Source organism: Phyllostomus hastatus, unplaced genomic scaffold (genome assembly GCF_019186645.2).
Source record: "Phyllostomus hastatus isolate PE091 unplaced genomic scaffold, TTU_PhHast_1.1 phas_contig_254, whole genome shotgun sequence".
NCBI lineage: Eukaryota > Metazoa > Chordata > Mammalia > Chiroptera > Phyllostomidae > Phyllostomus > Phyllostomus hastatus.
In genome coordinates, this window is record NW_025333810.1 from 8,551,574 (window position 1) to 8,571,290 (window position 19,717).

At 39.1% G+C, this 19,717-nt stretch overlaps 1 protein-coding gene across 1 annotated transcript in view; it reads left to right on the forward strand.

Annotated features, from left to right (window-relative positions):
• Nucleotides 1-10,081: 10,081 nt before the first annotated feature.
• DCP2 (decapping mRNA 2) overlaps nucleotides 10,082-19,717 on the forward strand; it is a 55,466-nt gene continuing 45,830 nt past the window's right edge. The window contains exon 1 of the mRNA XM_045837878.1: nucleotides 10,082-10,341. Coding sequence (XP_045693834.1) covers nucleotides 10,289-10,341 — 53 coding nt within the window. The 5' untranslated portion in view covers nucleotides 10,082-10,288. The remainder of the gene's footprint in view (nucleotides 10,342-19,717) is intronic.

Here is a 19,717-nt window from a genome sequence, read left to right on the forward strand (position 1 = left end):
GAAGAGTGTTGAATTGAAATGAAGCCTAAGGGGAATGCTGTTCAAAGGTGAAAGGTCCTATTTGGAAGTACTGCCAAGCTGATAGCCAAGCTGGCGGCTCAGTGTGTCTCCAGTGTATGGGGATTGGAGAGGCAGTGCCAAATTCTGCATCTCAGATTTCTTTCAGTCTTTCCTCTATGTCTTGTTGACTCATTGTTTTTCTAGAGATGTGAATAATGTTAGCCAACTGTCTGATTCAGCTCTTCCCACTTGGACTTACAAGATAGTTTTCTGAAGATACCGTATTTTGTTCATGAAATATTGATTTTGTTAGTGTAATTGGAGTGTTCCCAAGTTTTCCAGGCTTCAGAGGTCATTCTTGTCTAGGATCAAAGTTGTGGGGTCTAAGTTCCCCTCTCCACCCCAAGATCGCCCTCTTGCTTTGGACTGCTGCTCCACTCCTACCAATCATTTTTTTCTCTCATAACCTTTTTTATGCTGATTTTCTCTTCCAATAACCATATACTCAAAATGTAGGCATAGAACACTTCCTTGATTCCCCAAAGCACAACAAGACCAGACTTAGTGTCTTAGTCAAACACAGGGTTACAAGAGACAGACACTCAACTCAAACTGGTGTCGTTAAAGAGTAACGACACCATCAGCAAAAAAGAAAGTTCTGGCTTATGTCATGAAAAATCCAGGGTCTACACATGGTTCAAAGCTCTGCGGGATTCCAGACTCAAACAGTAGTATGATCAGAAATTGTTTTCTCTTTTACCCCTGTTTCCTGTCTTTTGGCTTCATTCTCAGGCAGGCTGTCTGGAGTGAGAAGGCACAAAATCCCTGCCTTATGTTTTTAGCACCTTAGCACATGGAGCAGAAAAAGGCATTTCTTTCCCAATAAGTTCAGCAAATATTCCAGCTTGGGGTTTTTTTTAGTCTGGCTTGGGTTCCTAGCTTACTCCATGGATTATCACTGTGACAAATGCTCTGAGAATTGGGGGCTAAGGTGAAGGGGTCGGGAGTGAGGAATTAAACCCACCCAGTGCATGGATGAGAGTGAGGGTGGACTTACTCCTGAAGGAAAAATGCTTCATGTTACCAGAGGGTAAATAAATGCTGAGAAGTAAGACAGAGGAGATGGAGAGAGATTTTATGTTGTGTGGCCTTTAGCAAATTAAGTTATGTTTGTAGCACAGGTAAATTCCATATCTATTTTTAGCTGACCATATCATGTTCCTTTGTATTCCAGCTTAGATTCCATGATCCATCATTATGATCAATCCCTTGAAAACACACTCAGCCCTTTTGCCCTATTCCCTCTGGTGTCCAACCTGCGGCCCACAGGCCACATGTGGCTCAGGATGGCTATGAATGTGGCTGAACACAATATCGTAAATTTACTTAACACAGTTTTTTGTGATTATGTGTCGCAATGTATTTCATGTGTGGCTCAAGACAACTCTTCTCTTCCAGTGTGTCCCAGACACCAAAAGGTTGGACACCCCTGCCCTATACTCTAACTGGCTTGCAAATCTCCAAACCTGCTTAAACCCAACTCTGTTTACTCTGTATCTGAACCCTAATAGGTGAACATGTATGAAGAAAAAGCACAAACTAGGGATGCCTTCCTTATTTAAAATTTATAGTCACAAATTCAAAATTTAACCACTCTGTAGTCATAGTAAATTACTCTGTAGTAAATTTGTTGTTTCATTCTCCACACTTTTTTTCTCTTTCCTCAAATGTCCAATATTTCTTTGCTTCTTCCCACTGATTACCTTGTTTTGCAGTCAAAATAAGTGCAATCAGCAGAGATTTAGCCTAATTTTCCACTATCAGCCCTAACTTCTCCTCTGTCTTGGGATGAACTGTCACTGTTTCATCCAAGGCTGCCTCTTCCACTTGTTTACCGATTCACTCTGCCCTTTCCTACCCAAGGACTTTGCTTCACTATTTATCCCCCACCTTCAATAATAAATTTTTACCTCTCTCTTAGATTATTCTCCTTGGCATAAGCAAATACATTTTATTGTCTCATTTTCAAATGAAAACAAAAAAAAATCTACCTTTGAATCTATATATTATCCCATTTTCCAAATCCTCTAGGTAATAAAATTAATTTATGGAGTTGTCTATTTTGAAGAGTAGTGTTGCAAACACTATGTAGGAACCACCCAACTTAAGAAATAAAACATTATCGACTCAGTTGAATGTCTCTGTGAATCTTCCTCACTAGACTTTCCTCCCTAGTCACCAGATTTCGTGTCTCTCTAATCTAGTTAGGTATTCACTCCAGCTTACTTTACTGAGATTGTCTTTGTCTAAGTCACCATTGACTTCAAGTGTGGTAAATTTAGCAGTCAATTCTTTGCCTTTTTTTAAATCAACTTTTCAGTATCCTTTGATTCTGTTGACCCCAGCCACCAGTTTTTGAAGCCCTACTTTCCTTGGTTTCTATAACATCATTCTAAATTATGTATTCAGCGTTGGAGAATGTTTTTTTGTCCTGTCAGTTTATCAGCATCAGTGTTTCTCTTTCCTAAAGCTAATCCTGCTGCTGAATTGGCCTATTTTTTTCCCATCCTTGAACTGTTGGGCACCCCAGGACTTATTTTTTTTAACCTTCTCTCATCCCTATCTTTACCTTCTTTTCAAGTTATTTCATGGCTTCAATATCATCCATAGTCTGATAAGTCTTTTTTTTAATGATGAGTTTCTTTTTTAAAATTTTTTCTTTCTTTTTTTCCAAACAATTTTTTATTGTTTACTCTATTACAATTGTCCAATTTCCCCCCTTTGCCCTCCTCCAGCCCCCACAATCAATTGTCAAAACAGATTTTTCTGTGTTCCCCTAATCCCAGTCCAAAGCCACTCTTTCCTTCACTTTTGTCTCAGTAAATGGTACCCTCACTTACCCAGTTACCTACCAGGTTTGAAAACAAGGAGTCATCCTTGCTTCATCTCCTTTACTCACTCATACTGCAGTCTCAGTCCACTTAACAAAATTCACCCTAATTCCAACCACTTATCGTACCACCATTCCTGCTGCCTGAATCAAGTCCACCATTGCTTACTTCAGTTACTGTAGCAACCTCTTAATGGTTTCCTGGGAACCGTTCACACATGCCTTAAGTTTTGCCTCACAACACCTAGAACTATTAAAACCCTCCAATGGTTTTCTAGCCTTAAAATAAAATCTGAACTTTTTATTATGGATTCTAAGACCCTGTCCAAACTAAACCCTGCCTACTTCTCCAGGGTCATCTCCTTACACTTATGATTGTTCTTGAAATTAAATATGCATAAGCTCTTGAGATGCTAAACACCATTCCCATCCCCACCCCACCCACCAGTTGACTCTCATGCAGTCCTTCTTGGGCCCAGACTATTATGTTTTAGTAAATCTAGATAATGAGAGGACAGGAATGGACCCTCACTATGAAGAATCTTCTTTGAATTTCATGCCTGCAAGATCTTTCACCCCATAAATGTAAAGTTTAAAGAAGCTCTGCAAGTGAAACTATTATGTTCAGCCCACCCACCCATTATTAGCAAATAGCATATCCCTCTATTTCATGGAAATATAATATTCTCTATTTTTAATTTCTTCAAAACCCAGTAGTGAACACTTCATGGCTTTAGATACCAGGCAGGGAGGTGGCTAAGTTGGAATTTTGTCATATAATTAAAGAATCTTATTCTTTATGTAGTGGGTTCAGTCTCAGTCAGGGCATCTGTGAGAGGCAACAGATCGATGTTTCTCTCTCACATGGATGTTTCTCTCCCTCTTTTTCTCCCTTCCTTTCCCTCTCTCTAAAAATAAATAAATAAATATTTTTAAAAAGAATCTTATTCTTAACATTTTTATTTGTTGATGGGGCCCCATAGCAGAGCTAAGACTTTTCTTAGAAAAGAAGTTTTGCCCTCAAATAAAACAAAATATTTAGCAGACACTGCAGTTCCTTTATGTTTGTAATCAAATTGCATCTTAGATTAGAATATACTTGACATCTCTACATCCAATGACTATGAGTTGTTTGCATAGGGCCTTTTTGGTTTGGTTATTTATAATTCTCTTTTAACTTTGCAATTACATGGTCATCTCAGTTGCCATTTTTAAAAATGCTGCTAACCCTACTCAGTTCTGTGGTCAAACAATGGATGGGCATTGGTGATATTTTACCTAAATTTTGCAGGAAGTAAATTTGTTGTATTCTAATTTCAAATTAATAACTTCTGTACTTTATAGTAAGTTGTGAAACATTTTAGAGTAATTTGTTTTAAAGATTGAAGGTTAGGGAAGATAAAATAAAGTTATCCTATGTTAAGCACCGTTTCCAACTCTTAATAATTTCCTCCTCTTTTTACCCAGAGGTAATAAAATATTTATGTAAAGATTGTATTTTAGTAAGTGTTGGTTTTATACAGTACTCTCTTCTGTGTTCAAAGGTGTTGAATACAGTTGGTATAAGCATAAGGTCAACTATATTTCTTGCATCTACAGTACATTGGATTATGGTTTACTCAGCTACTAAAATGATTACTCACTTTGGCAAACTACTGTGCCCTTCAGGGTCTCTGTTTTTTCTTCTATAAATTAAATGTTATTTTACATCATGAGTCAGTAAACTATAACCAGCAGGCCTATCCAACCGGTTCTTGTACAGGCTGTGACCGAAGAATGGTCTTTATATTGTTATAAAATTTGTCTTAAAAAAGAATATGCAGCAATGACACATGTCCACAAAACTTAAAATCTTTTAATATTTATAAAGTATTATCAAAAGATTATAATTCTAATCAAGGTGGCAAGCAAATCTTACTTTAATAGTTAAGCTGTCTTGATCCTTTAAAGTTAATTCATTACAGCTTGGGGACATAAGTAATTAATGAATTTGTATGTTATACCTATCAACTATCTTATTATATGTGCAAAAATTTAACTTCTTCTTGTCAAATAAATTTTATTTTAGGGATAATGAGCATGTAAAAATACTACCTCTGGATTTGAAATATCTAAAGAGTTTCTGAAAATTTATGCAAGCAGTAAATGATAGATGGGCATATATTAGTCTTTCTATTAATAAAATCACTGTATTTTTATATATTTTTTCTCCATTTAGATAGAAGCAGATTTGGGATATCCTAGAGGTAAAGCAAGAATTATTCATAAGGAATCTGATATCGTTACTGCCTTTGCTGTTAATAAAGTAAGTACATAGACGTTTTCTTTTCTTCAAGTATTAAGTATTCATCGTTGGAGAATGTTTCCTATTCTGTCAGTTTATCAGTATTAGTATTTTTCTCCCCAAAGCGATTTCCCACTCCTAAAATTGCAATCTGAATAAATTTTTATTTTATAAAATGATTATATTGTTTAGTAGTTTATTTTTTATTTTGAATACATTACAGACAAAATAATGTTTTATTACTACACAGAGAGAACTATCAAGTATTTATATATATGATAGCCTTTAGAATTTTAGAAAATTCCAGACTGGTTGATTAAAATTACATTTCTGGGAAAACTGAAAACTGAAATTAGATTAACTATTAAATCTAGGTTTGGTATCATGAGGTTTTAGCATCAGTGATGCCATTTTAGGCCCAGGGTTTTTTTCCTTTAACAATTGTGGGAATTATTGTATTTGAAAAGAATTGTATATTGTGATATGCTGTAGAGGCATTAATAATTATTATTGTGTCATTCTCCTTAAAGCAGAATTCCTACTGTGAGTTTGGAAGAACTGAATTCTAGTCCTGGCTCCATTGCACACAATGCTTTAATCATTCAATCTTTATAAGCCTCATTAATTGATCTGTCTATCCCATGTGGTTATAGCCTAGATGAGATAGCATATTTTAGAACTTTAAAGGTGTTAAACACAAAATTTTAACTTCCACAGCTGAAAGTCTTTTTTCAAAGAGAGTGGGGGTTTTTTTAGATTTTGTTTATTTAGAGAGAGGGGAAGTTGGGGAAAGGGAAGGGTGACCCATTACTTTGCAGGATGACTCCTAACCAACTAAGCCAGGCTGACCATGGCTAAAAGGAAGTGTTTATTAGGCCATTGTTAGCAAAATAAAAACAAAACAGTCTTGGGCCATGGTGTCTAAACCACCAGTAGCAAGGCTAGATGGGAAAGACAACACATCTGTTTCCCAGAGTTTTGCAAGTGTTTTTATACATAAAATGGATGTAAACCATTCTGAAATAATTTCCATCATCTATAGACAAGGAGTGTGGGAGAAAGTGAAGTGGGGCTAGTTCTGGGATAGGAGCAGAGAATCCACAAGGAAGAAGTGTCAGCTCCCGTGGATTGGCTGTGGGCAGCAGATTGAAAAGTTCATGTGTGAAGTGGAGGCTCCTGGAGCTCTCTGGTGCCTGGCTCTTCTCTCTTTTGGATAATTGGGGAAATAGCCAACTGAAATTGATCTGAAATTCCTACAGATGTACAGGAGTGCGAGCAGTGTTTTGTCAGAGCTGGTCTACAGCTATTAACGGGCTAACTTTTCCATCTCTTTCTCTCACTCTCTGGCTGCTGTCATTTAAATTTAGAACATCTCAGAGTTTTTTCTTGTCAAAGGTTTTGATTGACCCAATTATTTAAAACTCATATCAATATTACAATTTAAGAACCCTAGCATCTCCCTTTTCCTCTAAACTCCAGTTTATGTGCTTTTCTCAAGCTAGAGGCAGCTGGGCTGTTGGATTTGAATGAAGCCTTGGGTTCTATAAAATCATTTCTCAGAGGGCTGCTATAAGGACTGCTCCACTGTGCAGTAGCCCAGCTCCTAGAAATGTGTGTGTTGGGAGGCAGGGGTGAGGTCAGGAAGGGGCAAAAAAGTTACTTGGAAGATGCTTACCTCTAGACATCTCTGTTGGGGACTCTTTGTTGGGGACATTGGTTTATCATTGTGAGAGTTTGGGGATTTCCTTGCCCCTAAGAGCCAAAAAAGGAGTTTTATAGCTGCCTCTGGGCTGGGAGACTATAAAGAGATAGGAAGCAGGAAGAGTCCCTCCAAGTCCTTCAGCAGGGGCCTGGTGATCTGCTTGTGTGTGTACCACTAGCCCCTTGGTGGTAAACACCACTTTGCTTTCCACCATTGTTTCACTGCCATCACCTAGAGTACTCTAAAAACCAGTCTTGAACTTTTCAAGTGGACAATTAAGAAAAATAGCCACTAAGGTGTCCCCCAGGCAGAGAAAAGAAGTTCAGCTGGGACAGACAGAATGCTCACTCAGCAAAATAGAACTATCTGAGCAGCTTACCCTCACCCTTATCAATGCATTGCACTGTGCTGTCTAGACTTCCAAGAGCTAGTATCTGCATTTCTTTGCCTGAGGGCTTTTTCTGAGCCCCCAGAGCCTGTCTTTCTGCCCATGTGGTAGACTGGGGTGCAGGCCCCAGGACTAGCTCTTAACCAATGGCAGATGAAATTAGTATATAAATACTCCATCTTCTTAACCCCTAGTGATATAACTCTAGGGTATGTTTGATACTCTCCTCCAAAGTTCTTCAGCAGGATGAGCTCCAGTTACTCACAGTGCTAACATTCTTGATAATACTACTTTCATTGGCTTTCTTCCTTTCCTTGACTCACTTCCCTGCTTTGTTACCAACATTTCCCAGGATCACCTTCCACATAAACTACTTGTACTCTAATTCTTGTCTCAGGGCCTACTTCTTAGGAAACCCAAAATAAACTTGTACTGTGCCAAGGGGGATTGAATAAAGCAAATGGATTCTCCAGCCTGTGCTCCCCTACTTGACTGCCAGAATACTTCCACATTGGCTTGTGTGAACAAAAAGGGGTATGTAATAAACCCGATAAGCTCAGAGGGCCACCTGGCAGGTCTGACAAGCTCAGTGACCAAAAGTAACCACATAGAGTGGTCCAATCATAAATTGCAAATTAGGCAGGTCATAGTGGGTAATCATGTCCCAGGCCTATAACTTATTTAGCAAAGATCAATCTTTACCTTAAGTGAGCTTTATCCATTATTCTTATGCATCTAGTATGACATACCTTTAAAATCTCAGAGTAATTTTCTTTTCCTACCCCTTAAAGACACAACTGAAGACACCAGGGCACAAGACCACAGAACCCCTCATTGTTTTCTTTTTTCCCACGTACCATCTCTGTGCTATGAATGTTAATTGTTAACTATCCTGTACCTATCAGTGTAAATGTATGTGTTTCTCTATTATGCCTTTCATCCAATCTTAGACATTTCCCTGCTGTGCTTTCTCCTACCTCCTCAATCTACCACCAATGGATTTTATGCACCTTCCTTACATCTTCTCCTTTGAATCTGATGTATAAAATAAGCTGCAAAGCTACCATTCTTGGGAGTGTTTGAGATCTTGCTTCCTGGCTATGTCCCCAGTTTGGGTCAAATAAACTCATAGAAATTATCTACAGATTTGGACATTTCTTAAGTTTACAACTGGAAGGATATTCTCTTTAGGGAATTTGACTAGCTGGAAAGAATGACTCATAGATACTGACCATGTGTTCCCAGCTCAGCCAGATAATCCTACAGTGAAGCTCTCAGGAAACTAGTCCCACTTACATGCTGGGAGTTTCCAATCACCTTTTATAGCACTTAACTCCAGTTTTTAGTTCCCTACTCTTAAGTGTGAATACAGACTATTTCAGAGACAGTGTGGGTTCTGTTCCAGACCACTGTAATAAAGTGAATATTATAATAAAGTGAACCATAATCTCTTTGTGGGGGGCGGGGGGGGGGATGGTGTCTTCAATTTGTAAAAAATGCAACATCTATAAAGTGCAATACAGCAAAATACAATAAAAGGAGACAAGGTATGCCTGTAGTTGAGGACCACCAGAAAACCTCTCATATGATAAATGGAGATCAAATTAATAGCAGAAAGCAGCTGAGAGGAATATGAGACTTCAGGAAGAAAACTTTTAAAATGTATTAATATCCTCATGGGGATAAGAAATCTGTGAAGCAAGGCTGTGACACTACAACAAAGAGATCTGAAGAAGAAAAGAGAACTCTAGAAAAGTAAAAACTCTGTAGGTGGCTAGGAGATAAATTTCAGATAAAAAACAGAGATGGAAAGCAGGTGAGCAAAATAAATGGTAACTGGCCTCTAAAACAGATGGTAACAGTTTGGGCTTGATCACACATCAGAAGCTGAAAAGAGAGTAACCCAGTCATAACCGAACAAAATAAAATAAAACTTGGACAGTTGTACACGACAAGAACGGAGGCAGAGGTGCTTTGTTCCGCAGCTGTTGCTAGTGAGGAGAAATAATGCAGACCTGATGTAAATGTGGGCATTTGGACAGAAATTAAGAGAAACGTTGGGAGATTAAATGGTATAATTAACTAAACTAGTGACCTAGCACTTGTGGGAACCCGTGGGTCTGATGTGAAAGGTAGTAGTGTCTCTAGTGGATTGGATTCCATTAAACAAGATGAAGAATGAATGACAACTAGCAGGATGGGATAGTGCTGAGTGTGTAGAGATAGAATGCCGATTCCTGGGTTCAGGTTCACTATGTGTCAGATACTGGAATAAAGTCCTTGTCTTCACCTTGAGAGCTTGGTGCCTGAAGAGGGACAGAGGTGAGCTACCACAAAAATAACTATTGTTTTCAGGAGTTTGTAGTGAAAGGACACAGAGCCCTTGGCCTAGAGTTGATGGGGGCAGCGGTGAGTGTGTGCAGGATATTTTGATGACAGGAATCGAGAATGCACACCTGAGCAGAGCTGAATGCACCCGTGGGGTCTGCCTTGCAAAGTAGAAGCCTGCTCAATCACGATGAAGACAAGCAGACTGTGCCCAAGTCCTGCTGTTAGTCTCGGGATCTAGAGTAAAGACCTGAGCCATCTAGACTTCCTGGTAGTGCAACGAATGCAAGATGCACATGCGCACATCCCCTTCATTGCACTGTGAAAGGCGGCGGGAAGTTGGTTTTCTAAGTAGCAATTGAGGAGCTTGAAGACGACTGGAGACGACGGACCAATAAGCAAAAGTTTCATTGGCTTACGCGCCCAGGCTCCCGATTCCCCTGCTTCCCATTGGGCCGTTCAAGTAGAACAGGGGCGTAACTGCCGGGGCTCCGCCCCATACCTCGGCCCAGCCTCGGGGGTCTAGGGCTGAGGGTGTAGGACGGAAGTGAGCAGGTCTCACCCCTTCCCCCTCTCTTGCTGGTTAGCGCAGCCGCCGCTGCAGCCCGCTCTCCGGCGTGCCGGAGTCTCCGTGCCGTACTCTTGGTCCCCGGCGCGCGGAGCCGGGATGCACTGCTCCTGCGGTGGGTCCTCATCATGGAGACCAAACGGGTGGAGATTCCCGGCAGCGTCCTGGACGATCTCTGCAGGTACCGCGGCGCGCCGCGCTGTCCCGGCCCCGTTTCGCCCCCTTGCTCGTTTTTCCTCAGATTTGAGGACCGCAGAGGCCTCTCCGCCTCCTCCCCCCGCCCACATCCTTGTACTCGCTTTCCGGTCCCGCCGCCGCTCCCTTTCCCTGGGGGACCCTTCTTTCGGACACTCCTCTTTTTTCCGCCACAGCCTCCCTGTTTCTCACTACCCCGTCTTCGCGGAGTCCCGGAATTTCCTCATTTTCTTCATTCCCAATTATTTTTGCTTTCCCCCGAGCGAAGCCGCCGCTCCGAAGCCTGGGTCGTTGCGTTTTTTGGCTGCCCCTCCCCCTCGTAGCATTTTCGGCCTCTCAGACTTTTACAGACAGTCTTCCCCCGCTACCCTCCTCTCATTCCCCAATTCTGTGGACAGACCTCAAGGTTTTAAATCTTGGAATGCAGATCCCCGGAACTCCGCAGGGAGTAGGTTTCAAACTTAACCGTTTTCCCCGTGGCATTTTTTCTGTACATTGCTATAAAGAATTACTCGCATGTTCATCCCAAAACTTACCATCGGAAGGGGAAAGCACAGTCTAGAGCTGGTTTCCTTTTCACTTCCTAATTATCCTTTTACTTTTTAAAAAATTTGTGTGTTTTATTTTTCACATCAAAATCAATCTTTTTGGTAGAGGGGGAGGGAGAGAGAAAGGGACAGAAAGATCTATCGGTTTCTCCGGTCCGCGCCCGGGCTGGGCCGGAACCGCCACCCGGGCGCGCGCGCGCGGGGGTTGTCCACCCGCGACCTTTGCTTTGGGGCAGCACGCCCAGCCGGCCGGGCCACACCGGTCAGGGCGTAATGATCCGAACTAAGTAGGGGAAGTTCTGAACCTCAGGGTTTTAACGCTGGGTATACTTTTCACAAGATAAATTTTCTTCAGTCTTACCTCTTGTCCCCTACGACAGCTATGGTATCAGACAGCCAAACGTGTAAAATGAACTTAAAAAATGTATCCCCCGTCCCCAAGGAAAAATTTTGGTTCACCTGACTTGTCAGGTCTAAGTGGGTTGTGGATAATTTAAATTACAAGTGAGTTAAAACTCTGATAAAAATAAAAACACCTTTTCAGTCATCGTTACTGTATTTATGTCTACAAGCCTGACTTTTAATAGTTGTGTCACATTCACGCTTTCTTTTTTTTAATGGGAAAGAACGAATATTTATGGGATTACTCATGGGTGCTAGGCACTGAGTCCTTCCTTTACATATTTTATATAATCCTCAAAACAGCTCTATTTGGTAGGTGCAGTTATTTCCATTTTCATCTGACAGGGAGATTGTAATTTGCACAAGATCACATTCTGTTTCAGAAAACCGAGATTTGAAATAGGCCTTTACAATGCTTGTACTTGTACACCAGGTGGATGCAATGGAAAATCAAGCCTAATATTTTAAGCCCCACAAAAGAAAGCTATATGTAAATAAGTAAATAGAATAATTTGGCAACTACTAAGAATTAATGTCACTATTTCTTTGGTGTTGGTATAATTATAATTTTTGGAATGTAGATTCGGATGAACCACTTAAAAGGCACTTTCTGTGATTCCAAATTTTGTAAGAAAAAAATTTGATATCTGTTGGTCTGTATGGATAAATGACTAGTAGAGCATTCTAAAAGTGGGATTATGATTTTTTATTTTTCATGTTTTCAAGATTTTTTTAAAGGATGTGTATTTTATAGTTAGAAAAAAGATAAAGATGAGTATTTGGAAGGGTAAACAGTAATTATGTATGGATTAATAGTGATACAGGTTTATTTAGAAAAAGATGGGTAACTATACTTTTTTATAAGCATCTAAACTTATCTTCCTACTAGTATTGGATTTATTTTGTATATTTTGGAGGACTACATCATTTAAAGAAATAGCAACCATTATGGAGGTGATCGGTTTTATATGTGGAGCCTGTTTACTCACAAAATGATTGTTTGTAAACACTATGTTAAACATCTCTTGAGTGTTTAGATTCTTGGTTTTCCAGTCAGTGTTTGAAAAGCTATTTATACAAATCTTTTGGAATAGAGTGGTATTTTTTCCTTTAAGAATTTTTGCAATTATTATGTATTGGCTTTTAAATAAGAATGATGTGTTCTAAAATCAGGGCTACCAGCCCTGGCCATGTGGCTCAGTTCGATGTCATCCTATACACCAAAAGGTTGCAGGTTCAATCCCCAGTCAGAGTGCATGCATACAGGAGGCAGTTGTTAGATATTTTTCTCTCTCCTAAAAAATTTTTTTTTTCTCAGCCCTGGCTGGTATGGCCTGGTGAATTGAGTGTGGGCCTGCCAACCAAAGGGTTGCCTGTTTGATTCCCAGTTGGGGGCACGTGAGAGACAATCACAAATTGATGTTTTCTCTCTTTCTCTTCCCCTCTATAAAAAATAAATAAATAAAATCTTTAAAAAGAAATCCTCTGGTGAGGATTTAAAAAAAAGTAATAAAATTAGGACTAGGTAAACTAGTTGTTAAAACTTCCAAGTTTTGAAAACAATGCTGTTTTTGAGTTAATATTTATAATGTCTGTTGATTAAAGATTTTCAATGTTAACAATTTAGGCTTTTAATTATGGGCTTTTTCAGAAATTTTTTTATACTTGGAATTTGTTTAATTTCTATCAAAATGAAGCTTAGGTTTAAAAGGTTAATTTTTCTACCCTTCCTTGGTCTTTTAAGTGCCTCTTGATTTATGAGTTTGGTCTTGGCTCTTGTGTTTACTCCTTTTATATTTTCCCCATTTCTTATAAGTATTTTAAGATGGTTTTATAAAATTTGATTTTTGATAAATTATATATCCCTGCTCATCTTCCCTACTTCAGTTATTGACCATATAGTAATAAGTTTTGAAGAAAATGAAAACTCGAGATTGATTTTGATGTGAAAAATCAGCGTAAGACTTAAAATTTCAAGATGTAACTTTGTAACTGTTAGACTGCTTATAACCTAAGACATCCAGTGTTATTTTTTAAATGGTTCAATATGCAACATTTCATTTACTGAGATACTGTGTAGCCATTAGAAATTCCTAAGAAACTTAGCAAACAGTAAACTGAGTGAAAATGTGTCTTGAAAAGTTGTATATAGTCTACTGAGTGTGATGTAATACTTAGCTATTTGACACCTGTTTTTGAAAGAGATTTTTAAATATTTTGTGTGTGTGTGTGTGTGTGTATGCACAAGAGAAATGAAAGAACGAACCCCCGTGCAGTAAAAAATCCTCATAAAACTCCCCCTCCTGCATATAACTTGATTCCCCAAAACCTAATTACAAATGTTGGAAGCACTGCTGATAACATAAACAGTTAACACATATTTTGCAAGTTATATGTATTATATACAGTAAAGTAGCTGGAGAAAAGAAAATCTTAAGAAAATCATAAGGAAGGGAAAGTATATTTGCAGTATTTATTGAAAAAAAATCCACATGTAAGTGGACCTGTGCAGTTCAAACCCATATTTTTCAAGGGTCAACTGTATACCAGACTGATAACACTGGTTACTTTGGGTGGATTAGAATTAGAGGAGAGGAAGGGAAGTCTCTTGTCTAAAAATGTTCCAGTGAGCAAAAATTGCTTTAATATGTGCATATAAAAGAGGAAATTGGCACCATTTTTATGGAAATATTTGTCTTTGGTACTCCCTGATTTTTTTTTTTTTAGGATTTTATTTATTTATTTCTATAGAGAAGGGGGGAGAAAGGGAGAGAAACATTAATGTGTTGTTTCCTGTTAAGCACCCCCCACTGGGGGACCTGGCCTACAACCAAGGCATGTGCCCTGACTAGGAATGGAATTAGTGACCCTTGGGTGTACAGGCTGGTGCTCAATCCACTGAGCGACAGCAGCCAGGGCTAGTACACCATGATTTTTGACATTAAAAGTCAAACGGAGTTTCTCAACACTATTTAAATTAGCAAATTAAAGAATTGGAAAGTTTGTTTTTGCCCGTAAGAATTAAATGGTGAGGTTACTGTTAAAAGAAGAAAGGCATTTTCTGGCAACAAAGGTTGCTGTAATTTTGGTGATTGCATAAGGTAAATAATTTGTGCTCATCTTCAGCTTGCCATTTTAGTGGTCACTTCTGCTGAAACATTTTTGTAGTAATTTCAGTCCTTGTTCTAATATTCTTTCTATTTTGGGAACACTGAGAAGAAGATATTTTGTGATCTGGAGAAATTTTCCCATAACTAAGTATTGTGGAAAGCATTTTATTTATTACTGTGTACATATCCATATATATATACACACATACTTTTAAATCTTTAAAAACGGGTAAACATACACCGTGCAAGCATTGAAGAGTGATTTTCATGTTTTAAAATTTCTTAAAGTCAGCTTTTAACTATTAAGATGTACTCATGTGTAAGGTTTTTCAAAAAAATCAAGCGGTATGGGAGAATTTAAATGAAAAGCATTAGTCTCCTGAACTACTCCTTTCTATCCCAGTTCTGTTCTCCAGTGTGTTACTTGTTTTGTGTTGAATTCTGGTGAATACTTCAATCTTTTAAAATATACTTGCACCAAATTCTTGTTTTATCAACTTTAGGTTGAGGATTTAGTTTACTTTGGTAGATATTAGGTGAGGATTTAGTTTACCATACATACTGTTGACCTTGGCCTGCTTCCATCGTATTTGTATCATTTTTAAATTGTTTCATTGGCTCCTTTGTAACTTTATATACTTAAAATTATATTTCTGATCTATGAACTTACAGTGTCTCTTGAGTCTCTGATAAGGTGGGGCAATTACTACTCTATCTTTTCTTCCATTTCTTTCTTACCCTTTCCTTTAGCTTCTATCCAAGTGAACCTAAAATAAAAATGTAAGAAATGATAATATTTACATTTCATTTTATAACTGTATATGTGTTTTACTTTTTACTATTTGTTGATTGAAAAAGCTCAACAGTAATAAATAGCATTTGTTATACAGTATAATTACGTATTTTTCATAGTAGAGGCAAGTCTACAATGGCTAGGATTTTGTTTCTTTTCCACTATGATACCTTGTTTTATCTTGTATCTTTTCAGTCAGTCTTGCTACCTTGTAAGGATCTTGAAAGAGATTTTCCAAATGAATTGCCATTTAGGTTTTTTTTAAAAAATTTATTATGCTATTACAGTTGTCCCATTTTCCACCCTTCACTCCCCTCCACCCTGCACACCCCCTCCCACCTACATTTCCCCCCTTTAGTTCATGTCCATGTGTCATACTTATAAGTTCTTGGCTTCTACATTTCCCATACTATTCTTGCCCTCCCCATCTATTTTCTACCTACCATCTATGCTACTTGTTCTCTGTAGCTTTTCTCCCTCTCTGCTCCTCTGTTGATAACCCTCCATGTGGTCTCCATTTCTGTGGTTCTATTTCTGTTCTAGTTGTTCATTTAGTTTGTTTTTGTTTTTGTTTTAGGTGTGGTTGTTCATAATTGTGAGTCTGCTATCATTTTACTGTATGCATTTTTTATCTTTTTCTTAGATAAGTCCCTTTAACATTTCATATACTAATGGCTTGGTGATGATGAACTCCTTTAACTTGACCTTATCTGGGAAGCACTTTCTCTGCCCTTCCATTCTAAATGAAAGCTTTGCTGGATAGGGCAATCTTGGATGTAGGTCCTTGCCTTTCATGACTTGGAATACTTCTTTCCAGCCCCTTCTTGCCTGTAAGGTTTCCTTTGAGAAATCAGCTGATAATCTGATGGGAACTCCTTTGTAGGTAACTGCCTCCTTTTCTCTTGCTGCTTCTAGGATTCTCTCCTTCATTTTAATCTTGGGTAATGTAATTATGATGTGCCTTGTTGTGTTCCTCCTTGGGTCCAACTTCTTTGGGTCTCTCAGAGCTTCCTGGACTATTGCCTTTGCCAGATTGGAGAAGTTCTGCTTTATTATTTGTTCAAATAACCTTTCCACTTGTTGCTCTTCCTCTTCTTCTGGTACCCCTATAATTCAGATGATGGAGTGTTTAAAGATGTCCCAGAGGTTCCTAAGCCTCTTATTTTTTTGAATTCTTGTTTCTTTTCTGGTTGGATGTTTCTTTCTTCCTTCTGGTTTACACCATTGATTTGAGTCCCAGTTTCCTTCCCATCACTGTTGACTCCCTGTACATTTTCCTTTATTTCACTTAGCATAGCCTTCATTTTTTTTTTTCATTTAATTTGCCACCATATTCAACCAATTCTGTGAGCACCCTGATTACCAGTGTTTTGAACTGTGCATCTGATAGGTTGGCCGTCTCTTCATCGCTTAGTTGTATTTTTTCTGTAGCTTTGATCTGTTCTTTTGTTTGGGCCTTTCTTTTTTTGGTCTTGACATGCCTGTTCCTTAGTAAGGGGCGGAGCCTGAGGTACTCAACTAGGGCGCGGCAACCCCTGTGGCTGGGTTGTGATGCTGTTTGTGAGGGAGGGGCCCTAGAGGGAACAGTGGTGCTTGCTCTGCTCTCTGCAGGTTTTCTGTCACTTCCCCCCACTCCCCACAAGCAAATTGAGCCCTTCTGGTGCTGATTCCCGTGTGGGTCGGCATGTGTATGTTCTGTGGGTCTCTCCAATGAACTCTCCCGTGAGGCTGGGAGTTTCTCCTGCTGCCTCAACTCCCACAGGTGTTTTCAATCAGTGGCTTTATTTCAATTGGGTTTATTTCCCCGAGCTGGGGCCCTGGGTTGTGTAGTCTGTTGTGCTCCCCCTTTGTTCCTCCCAGTTTATCAGCACTCGAATCTGGGACCGCCTGCTCCACCAGCTGAAGCCGCAGTCTTGCTGGCCAGCTGCAGCCTTTTGAGTTCTGCTTCACAGTCTGCCACCTTGCTGGGTCCGCCAGCTGCTGCCCCCTTACCTCAAACCTCTCTGCTTGGCTGCCCAACTACGCCCCTCCTACCAGTCTGGATGAATGTGTCTTCTTTAACTCCTTGGTTGTCAGACTTCCAGAGTTCGATTTTCTGTCAGTTCTGGTTTTTTGTTTTTAAATTATTGTTGTCCTCCTTTTGGTTGTGCGAGGAGGCATAGTGTGTCTACCTATGCCTCTAACTTGGCCGGAAGTCTGTTTTTGTTTTTTGAGAAAGATTATTCTTTGATTTCTTCTAGGTATTCTTGAAATCCTTTGTTTTTTTCATTGTCTTTCTGTTCTGATTTTGGTGTTTTGCTTCACATGTGGACCATGATTCTCTTGTATATCTATCCATCTTCTCCAGTATATCCAAAGTTTTTTTTAAATTCATTTTTTTAATATATTTTATTTTTCAATTACAGTTTACATTCATTATTATTCTGTACTAGTGTGAGATGTCCAGCATAGTGGTTAGACAGTCATGTAAATATCCAGTTTTTAACGGTCTTTCTCCCCTCCCCGATCTGCTCCTTTGTTGTATCTTCAGTCACATTCTCAGTCATACCATCTATTCTACAGAATGTTTTTTTCCTTGAAAGCACCCTTGTGAAGATCTTCACTTGCTTAGTCCAACCTGGACTTGCCAAACAACTGGTGTATTAGAATTACCTATCACAGTTTTCCCAGGTTGTCTGTGTTCTCTCTTGAATCTCATTTTTATGCTATCTGGGTTTTCTTTTTTGTTTTGCTGGTGTACATTCTAAAATAATTTCCTTTGAGTGGGTCATTAGGAAGTAAATGTTCTCAGTATTTTTATGACTAAAATGTGTTTCTCTTCTCACACTTATGCTGTCGCCTGGTCCAGGGTCCACACTGTGAGTACCAAGGTTCTAGGAGGTGTCCTCGACACTGTCTTTCCTTCAGGACCAGTTTTTGAATTTATTTTTTTCTTTGTCACACTCCAGGTTTTCCTAAGATATTGAGTGATATTCTTGGCTGCCTTTTTATACTTAAAGATGAGGCTATAGAGGGGCTTATGGATATAGGCTTCTCCTGTTATGTGAGTAGATAGAAAGCTGCCTTTTATACTGGAGGACTCTTGAGAACCATCGTGTGGGAGTTTTGCTTTTAGGTGCCAGTACCTCAACCTATCTGTTAAAGTTAGAAAAGAGCCTCTGGTTTAGTCTTCCCTTCCCCCATTCTTTTGTAGGAGAAACTTCTGTCAAAGGAGTGAAGGATGTAGACATTCTTCTGTTACCTAAATAGACCTTGCCGTCCACGCCCACCCCCCACCTTTAGTCTTATTTCTTATTCTCATACTCCAGCTTTCCTTTCTTCATTTAGCGCTTTTATGGGTTGGGATTGGATTTCTCTTTGTCTTAGGCTTTTTGTTACTACTTTTTGATCTTCTAGAAGTTTATTGAAGTGGGAATTTCTAGTTAAAGATTGTAGACTGAACACAGACTAAAAGAGTAAAGTTTTTTTGTTTTGTTTTTTAAATGCGTAAGCCCACTAGGAAAGGAAGAATGGGTGAAGAGATGAGCAACAACATTTGGAAACTAAAGCAGAAGAGAAAGTGGTATGTGACTTAGCAGACATGATAGACCAGAATGAGGGACTACTGTAGTAGTGTCAGTGTACTCCAGAATAAGAGAACACTGAAAAATGGCAGAAGTGAATTTATATGTCCTGTATACATACTGAAAACCCTTTGCCCCTTTCCCCAGCTCACCTTCCAGAATATGACCACCCAGACTTTACTCTTCAGGTAGCAGATTAGAAGGGTCTTCTCCAGGAATCTGACTAGCCCTATGAGGAAAGACCTAAAGATAGTGCCTGCTGTTGGAGGTTCCTCAATGAAGTGGCTAAGCCTGATTACCTTAAATGGTGCCTCATAGTTTGACAACCCTTCTAAATAGCTTTGTGTGGTCTGTCGCACTTGACAATGCACATCTGATGTAGGCCTCTTAACATGAAAGGTAAAGTTTAAAACTAACTGGAAAAAAAAAGCTACTGGGAAGGGTCTCAAACTATGCTGGTAGAAGAGAACTTAAAAAAACCATTTATCACTTTAGAGATTTTTACAACCATGAAATAACAAGATAATCTATAAAAGCATAATTTAAACCTTCAAAAAGCACTTGGAAATTAAAAATATCAGAAGAGATGAGAAGCAGGAACACAAACCTCAATAGATGGCTTATAAGATAAGAGCATTTCCCAGAAAGCCAAGAATGGGGGCAGCTTGCAATCAGAGAAAAGTAAAGAATCATAAGAGGGTCAGTTCATGAGGCCCTTCAGCACTGAAGGAGTTTCCAAATAGGTTAAGTCATTGAATGGCTGGTGCAGTGAGTAAAAATAGACACTGAGAAATTTCAGAACACCGGGAACAGAAGGAAGAACCAAGAACTCTAGGAGTGTCCAACCTTTTGGCGTCTCTAGGACACACATTAAATACACAAACACTAATGAAAACTGATGAACAAAAACAGCCCATGCATAATTTTTGTGATATCGGCCACCACA